The sequence below is a fragment of the Tamandua tetradactyla genome, chromosome 1 (assembly GCF_023851605.1).
Source record: "Tamandua tetradactyla isolate mTamTet1 chromosome 1, mTamTet1.pri, whole genome shotgun sequence".
Taxonomy (NCBI): Eukaryota; Metazoa; Chordata; class Mammalia; order Pilosa; family Myrmecophagidae; genus Tamandua; species Tamandua tetradactyla.
Genome location: NC_135327.1, coordinates 141,139,421 through 141,148,015, shown reverse-complemented (window position 1 = coordinate 141,148,015; position 8,595 = coordinate 141,139,421). Strand labels below are relative to the sequence as shown.

The 8,595-nt window shown below is 34.7% G+C and overlaps 1 protein-coding gene across 15 annotated transcripts in view; it reads left to right on the top strand.

Annotated features, from left to right (window-relative positions):
• FBXL13 (F-box and leucine rich repeat protein 13) overlaps positions 1–8,595 on the top strand; it is a 309,023-nt gene that overhangs the window by 191,988 nt on the left and 108,440 nt on the right. For all 15 annotated transcript variants that reach the window (XR_013173955.1, XR_013174037.1, XM_077155879.1 and 12 more), the window contains one exon: positions 1,617–1,717. Coding sequence is in view for 13 of the 15 variants with exons in the window: in XM_077155879.1 (XP_077011994.1) it covers positions 1,617–1,717 (101 nt within the window). In the remaining 2 variants the exon portion in view is untranslated. The remainder of the gene's footprint in view (positions 1–1,616; positions 1,718–8,595) is intronic.

Here is an 8,595-nt window from a genome sequence, read left to right as displayed (position 1 = left end):
CAGCTTGATTGCAGTGGTGACAGTACATTATTTATTCAAAAGCCTGTACTTACACTCATGCAGTGGCTTTCCTACAGGAATCACAGAGCTTTATGCTGTGTCTTTGTAAATCAATAATTTCCTAGCCCAGCCTAACAAAGGTTCTGCCTCCAGGATGGTTTTGTTATTTTAATTCCCACAACTCCAGAAATAGATAGGAATGGAATGTTAAAACATTGATGATCCAGCTGAAAATAAACCTTTGTAGCTCAGTTTGGACATCCATAGTGGTGTTGGGGAGGGCCATATTGACCATGCAGAATTTTTTTGCCAAACCACATTTAGCTAAGTGACAATCATTAAATAAGTATAACCCTGTTGTTATCACTCTAGATTACTTTATATAGAGTACCTGTATGAGAAGAATCTTCACTTCAGTAAAAGCTTGCAATTCATCTGGCCTTGTAAGTTTCAATTTAGGGACTTGTTTGAAACTTCGGTTTTTCTGCCTCTCTCAAGTCACAGTCATACCATTTTTGGGGTATCATTTCCTATTCTCTGGAGGAATGTTACCTGGATCTTTTGAGATTCTCTTCCATTCTATACCTAACACTGAATTTCTTTTCCAACACGTAGCCTGTGTTTTACTAGATCATCTCAAACACTATAAATTTGATGAAAATGTGTTCAGTTATTTTAATATATTACCATAACAGAATCACAGAAAGTTATATATAAATATATATATACAGTGAGAGAGATGTAAATATGGACTTGCTTTGAATAAAGTCTGTTTGTTGAGTGTTTGCTATTCTTGTCCTTTAGAATGATTTTAGTTTAAATTAGATAAGTTTATTTAGTTATTTTTTTTTGTATGCTGTCTGGGAGTCACATTTCATTCTTTCTCCATGTAACTATACCATTATTGCAGCACCATTTGTTGAGCTTTTTGTTGGGGGGGCGGGGGATGGAGCGAGGAAGTACATGGGCTGGGAATTGAACCTGGTCTCCCACATGGCAAGCAAGAATTCTATCACTGAACTACCTTTGTACCTCCCTAAATTAGATTCACTTTTTAAATAATTTTTAATTACTTTCATGCATCTGAAGAGTCAAGAGTTTCTGACATTTGAGCTCAAATTTCAAGTCACAGTGTTGAACTTATAAGGTTTCAAATTTTAAGGAAGTGGCATTGTGATGGAATGGACAATTTATTTCCAAAGAAAGAGAAAGGGAGGGAGTAATACATCTTAAATGAAAACTATCAACTTATTATTATTTTTGTATGCTATATGGCAGGAGTCACATTTCATTCTTTTTCCATGTGAGTATCCTGTTATTGGAGCACCATTTGTTGAATTTTTGTTATTGTGTTTTTTCTTTGTTTTGCTTGTTTGTTTGTTTTGGGGAAGTACATGGGCCAGGAATCGAACCTGGGTTTCCCACATGGCAGGAAAGAATTCTACCACTGAACTACGCTTGCACACCCCATCAACTTATTTTTAATTTGATTTATAACAAATTAAAAGCAATATGAAGAGATTAATTCTTGCATAATTTTAAATTTTAAATTTTTAAATTAAATTAAAAAAATTTAATTTAAGTTTTATAAGATTCTTCCCTTTGTTTTTATGCAGGATGAATCAATGAGACACATCTCCGAAGGCTGTCCTGGAGTATTGTATCTCAATCTATCTAACACAACTATCACTAACAGGACCTTGCGTCTCCTGCCCAGGTAATGCTTGTGATGTATTAATTACATTGAAAATAACTATGCTCCTCTGGGCCCTGGCTTACTCTGGCATTCCCTCAAAGCAATGTTCTCTTCACCGATTCCTCACTTCTCTGGCACTGCCATCCTGATAACTGAACTCTTGCTTCCAAGAGTCTTGCTCCCTGAAAACAGGACTCTTGCCCTCTCCCTCCTTGGCAAGCCCAGTTGAGTAACTTGTCCTTTCCCTTGCCCCAAGTTTCCATGTCGCTCTTGCAGCAATGTGCCCAGTAGCTTGCCAGACCTTGCGGGATTGCTTCTGGTTCCCCTTCCTGGGTATGGGAACCTAGCCCTTAAATTACTGTCTGGAGTCTGGGACTTTGCTATTCCAGAAGAACACCAACATTTCTGCCTCCCTAGACCTTGAATACCATCATCCACCAATTCCCTGTTGTGATGTCCTGTTTACCTGTTAGCACTGATACTACCTCCAGTGAATCTGATATGGGTTCTTTTTTCTGAGTCATGATTGACTGCTGATAACCCTGGGCACTTTTCAGCCAGCACTTCTTTAGAGAAGAAGGGACAGGATTCAAGACATCACCAAGAGTTGACAGAATATCCAGTTCATTCCAAATTTATGTCATTTACTTATTCTCTATTTTTACTAAAAGAAAAGGTTAATGCATAAGAGTATATGATCATATTGGGAGAGATTCAGAACTGACTTTGAGGAAACATTTCTCAAACTACTGTGAAAGAATGAACTCCTTTTGAGAAAATGCCTTTTCTGAGATCTTTTGAAAATGACAGCAAGGCATTTGAATCATTTAAACAGAGAAAATTCTGTGTAGTAATATTCGTATCTTCTGGCTAACCATTTTGTGGAAATGTGCAAGCCTAAAAAAAGAAGCACCATTTATACACTATTAATTGATTTTCCACATTTTATTTTTTAAATCTATCAAACCTTTCCTTGAAATTTCATCTAATGTTAATCATGGAAGGTTCTTCTCCCTCCAGGTATTTGATATTTTTTTTATTCCTATTTATTTGTTACTGGTATACCTTTTCTTTTACTAAAATTTATAATTGATCTAGAATTTATTTTTGGTGTATGAATGGAGCAATGTTTTAAACTAGGAGTCAGCAAACTGACCCAAGTGGCCTAACACCTGTTTTTGTGCAGCCCATGCATGAACTAAGAATAGTTTTTATACTTTTTAAGATTATTTAATTATTTAACTAACCAATTATTCTAGTATCATTTATTGAATAAAGCTTATTTCATCACATGATGTATGATACCTCATGCATCTAAAATTTTTACATAGACAATAAATACTCAAAACTTATCGTTCCTGTTATTTTCCTACATGTTATTATTAGCTCATGAAGTTATTTACATCTAATGTATCTGCATGGGGAAAATACTAACAAATGGTCTGCTACTGAGCATCTCTTCCCAACTCCCTATGCAGAGACCTCTTGTTGATAACTTGAAATCAGCCAGTACGGGAGTGTTCTACCCCGTGGAAACTGGCCAACACTACAAATCAGGGCTTGATTTATTGTTTGGTTTATTGTTTTGACTTGAAAAAATGATGGAGAAAATAAAAAAAAGCAGATTGAGATTAAAAGTATGCCACATTGTGAACAGCACAAAAAATTGAGGAAATTTTTCAATACTTTAAACTGTCACCTAATTCAGCAAAGAAGTCACTCATGTCACCGATGAGCGGTTTCAACATATGTCTTTGTTGTTTCACTTTTGTTTTACTCATTAATGTAAATGAAAATACTCGTGTTGGAATGACAGTTGATCCTTAATTACAGCTGGTTGGCAGGCTACATTTAGAAGAACTTGGCAAAATTGATTAAAGTATCATGTGAAAATCAATTAGCTCTATGAAATTTACAATAAAGAATATTGTATTATTTGGAAAATGTGTGCTACACATCCCTTATATCTGTAAAACGTATAGTGAACTACATAAATACCCTGTGTATACATTTCTTTTGAAGAGCAGTTGGTAAACATTTACCAATACACCAATAATTAAAGAGAAAATAAATTAGTAACTAACTTACAGTTTTACCATTTTAGTCTCCTTATCAGGAAGACAGCATACCTTTACTTTTTCCAAATGGTCTCATATCTCTCAATAAAATGTTACGTTATTCATATAGATAATTTTTGTAAAAGTTATTCCTAGGTTTTTTTCAAAATTGTCATTGTGAATGGTATCCTTTCTAGTTATACTTTCTCATATCTATTTTCTAAATAGTCATTTTTGGATGTAATTATGAAGTATAGGGATCTTTTCAAAGTTTTCATTTGAATATTTTGATTTCTTTCCTCTTAAAATTAAAAATATAAATTTAGAGCCATGAAATTTCTTCTGAATAATAATTTGGGCAGAAGACAAGTTTTGTTAAGCTTAGGTGTCATTTTAAAAACCACTATTACATTTGATTTCCTTTTTGATCCAATAATTATTTAGGAGAGAGTTTTGGCTCTAAGTAGTTGAAGTTTCTTTGATGGAGCATCTGCTTTTAATTTCTAATTTTATGCATTGTGGTCAAGAAATGTGGAGTGAATTATTTCTATTTTTTGGAATTTGAGATTTCTTTGTAGACTAGTTTATAATTAATATTGATAAACAGCCCATGAATACGTAACACAAAGAGACTTTCTTTTAGAGAACAAAATTTGTGCAAAGATGTATGAATATATGTAGAAGTTCTGGATATAGTATCATAATGGTATAATAATTATTTACTATAATCAAACTTCTATTAATTTATTTTGCTGTTATTTTATGCTTAAAATTAATGAGTGTTATTAATTATAGCTTGTATTCACATAAAATGATATGCTTTGTCCTGGTTGATGTTTCTTTGCTCTGAATTCTATTTTTTCTGTTATTAATACAGTTACCTTTGTTTTCTTTTCCTTGTGCTTTGAGATGAAGTAACTGGATGTCTACCTTTATTTTAACCTTCGTGTTACTGTTTAGGTTAGTTTTTTTATATGTTGCTGTAGCTAATGTCTGTTTTTGAAAAAAACATTTTCCCTCTCTCTGCCTTTTTAAGAGGGGAGTTGTGTTTTGTTTTGTTTTTTTGCATGGGCAGGCACCGGGAATCGAACCCGGGTCTCTGGCATGGAAGAGGGCAGTTTAAGAGATCAAGATTTCTTGTCAATATTGACTGCATATACTCATTTTTTCATCTTGCTTTATGTTCTTGATCTTTATGTGATAACCTGTGCTCATTGTTTCTGCTTTTTGCTATATGAACTATGTTGTTTACTGTTTTTTTCTATTTTTGTATACTCTATGGTGGGGGTCACGTTTCATTTTTTTTCCATGTGAGTATCCTGTTATTGCAGCACCATTTGTTGAATGCTTGTTTGCTTGTTTTCTTTCTTTCATTTGCTTGCATTCAGGAAGTGCATGGGCCAAGAATAGATCCCTGGTCTCCTGCTGTTCTTTATTTTTTATATTCTGAAAATATTTGAAAGGTATATACACTTCTGTTGTGAATTCTGACTAGTGGCTACTTGTAAGTTTTTTAAGAAAAAACATGCTTTAACATGCATTTCTCTAATTATCATAGTCACGAATAAAACAATAACTCTTTATCTCCCCTGTGTAAGACAAGAGAGCTAAAGCACTTTAATTCTCCATTTCTCACTTGATCTTGATACCCTTCCACTTCCACTCTTTAGATATATGCATTTCTTAATCACAGTTTTTGATAATTCACTATGGGAATACATTTTATTATTATTCTAATCACGTAACATTCCTTTTAATATTGATTTCTGTTGTTTGCCTTCAATATTATAATTACATTTATAATGATTATGCAGTCCTAACTCCAGTTTTGTCATTCATTGATGGTCCATTTGTTCCACAATTTCCTTACTCTTTAATTTTGATTTTGTTTCACCTTCTGATGATTGGAAATATAGTTTTGAATATTCTTTTTCAGGAAAGATAGGTGAATGTCAGCTATTGCATTCTAAAAATCACTCTCTATTGTCTTGGAGGATGAACAACTTCTCTAGTTGTACAGAGCTTGAATCATGTTTATTTTATCTTTGAAATCCTACAAATGTTGCTCCATATTCTTTAATATTTCAGGTTAAAAAGACATCTCAAGACAGTTTGAATTTTGTTCTTTTGTTGGTAACCTATTTTTTCGGCCAAGATGCCTGCAAGATTTTCCTTTTTTTCTGAGAAATTAATAATGTTTTCCAAGTTTTATTTGTGTTCTTTCAATTAATTTTTCCTGGAACATCAATCTTGAAGCATTGAAATTTAGGTCTTTTCTCAGCCAAGAAAGGTAGTTTTTCTTTTTAATGCTTCTATTCAATTTCATTCAGGTTTTCTCTATTATTTTTAGGTCAAATTTTTATTCTCTGTTCTTCAACTCTGTCATCTTTTCTCTCATCATTTTTATCTTTATAATTTACTCTGCATACTGTAGCCTCTACATTTTTGGTTCTCAAAGTGTGTTCCAGGACATCAGTGGTTCTCAAAAAGTGTTCCAGGGACAGAATTTCTTTGGTGTAATTTTTCAGCCGTGGCTCTTTTTAAGCTACCAACAGGATGTCACTGAATGCGGAGTTGGGAAAGAATGCTAACAATCTATTCTCAAGAGCTTGGTGCAAGCTGGTTCCATTGGCACCACTGTGAGGGGCCCTGAGGATACACAAGGCCCTTTCAGGGGTGTTTAAGGAAAACACTGCTCAGTACTTTCTTTAGACATTCCATATGAAGCTAATGCTCTCTTCCCGCACTCCCATCAGAAAGATAATCCACTCTACTAGGATATTTAATATAATACTATAGCTATGTATAACTTTTTAGGGACAGATTTCACAGATGAAGCTATGCCTTTAGTGGGCAATAGAAAGTAGGATTCAAAATAAGAATTAAGTTTTGGCTTTTAACTTCTAGTTCTTACTATTGAGAGAACATTCAGAATAATGGTACTTGATACTGACGTATGTTGTCATATGAAAAAAATGTATACTGATTTTATCTATGATAAAAATAGATTTCATAATAATTCCCCATTTTTTGCTGTTTTCCATTGTTTCAAACATGCTTGGATATGCAAAAGCATTATTTAACTATAAATAACAGAGAAATGTTGGTTGCTGCAGCTTTCATTCTCTCTACATTGGCTTTAGTACTTTTTTTCCAAAGGAGTCATTTGCCAGAAGAAATATGTTTGCCCTTCTTGGCATTATTGATTTGTCAGTTTTTTATTTGAATATTTTCCCTCACCTCCTTGGGTACTTGCGCAGTTTACTAAAGTTGAAAATGAGGGCTGCCCAGAGCTCAGCCCTCTCCAGGAAATTTTTTGCTTCTAAATATTTCCTGAATTATATCCCTTCCATTTATTCCTATTGCCACAAGTTAGGTGGCACTCTCAGCACCTCACCTGAGACAGCATGATGGCTTTCTCTTCCTTTCCAACTACCCTGTCCCATGCTGCAAGAAACATCCTAGAACAATCATTTTATGTCTTTTCCACATTTAAGCTATAGATTCTTCCTTGACTGTCCCAACATTATCCAGTGTAATCTTATCTGCCCTTAGCTGTCATCTGATTGTGGCATGCTTCTGCTTTCTCTTCAGTAGGAATGTTTGCCTTCTCTCTGCTTCATTATAGCTCAAAATCACACCTTTTCCAACAATGGTTTCTCTGAATTCTAACAGCAACATTCATTCACTTATTCACATGTACTGATCAACCAGTAGGTGCAAGGCTTCTGGGCATATAGAGCTGAGTAAAACTATTGTGATCTTTGCTCCTTAATGGAACCTCCTGTGCCACCGTGGAGTGGTGTCTAATTACTTCCCATATGGATGAACCCTTCAGTTGGCTTGGAAACTTCTTAATGGCAGGAACTAATGTATTGTATAGGTTCGTCAGTGCCCATCAAAGTGGGGCCGTTGCGTTGACTTGAGGTAGAGCTCAAGGTCTACCCTGTAAGTATGAGGTCAAATTACTGCATTTAGATTTTCTGTGGGAATTCTATTACTCAAAACTGCCTCTGTGAAACTAAAGAGCCCAACACTCAATTCAAAGAATCAGCTCTTTTACAGACTGGGCCTTGTCTTGGTGACTTTAGAGAAATTTTCATTTAAATATGCAATTCTACATTCCTTCCAGTAGTAATTCTGTCAGGTTTTGGAGATCTAACACAGAAGGTCTTAATTCTTTTAATGGGAAGAAAGCCAAAGAAAGGAGAAAGAAAAATCTCGATAGCCTCTATACAAATTATAAATTCTTAAAGATTATCACAGCAGCAGAAAGATAAACCACAAAAGAAAGTAGAGAAACTTCTCTTCACCCTCCAGTAGAAATGCTTAGTTACCAAATAATTAGGAAAAGATAAACACAGGCTGCAAACATTCTGCCTCAAGCTGAATTAGAATTACCAGGTGGTCTCTGGTTGGGAAAATGAGGAACTAGATCACACTACTAGAGAGGACACATTTCTTTGCCAAAATTCAGGATAAGACGTGGCAGTATTGCTTAAAATTTACAAGTGTGATTTCACTGTCAGCTGATATTTTCTAGGCAGCTTTAAGTCTGCTTTAAGTGCCAGAGCACTGTAAATCCCTGGCTTAAGGGGCACTGGAGATGAGAGTAATTAGTTTTCAAACTGATGGATCCCATCAGGTTCCACCTTGAAAAGCACCATCAGGGGATTTTCAACTCAGGAGTCATTTAGTCTAATGAAGAACAACCTCTTTTGCCTAAACCAGAGGTTCTTAATAGGGTCACTGGATCCCCCAAGGAGACTATAGATGGAATTCTGTAAAGAATTCAGAAGGGATTCTCTGAATTTTGATGAGAAAAAAAGTCTCTATTGTCAC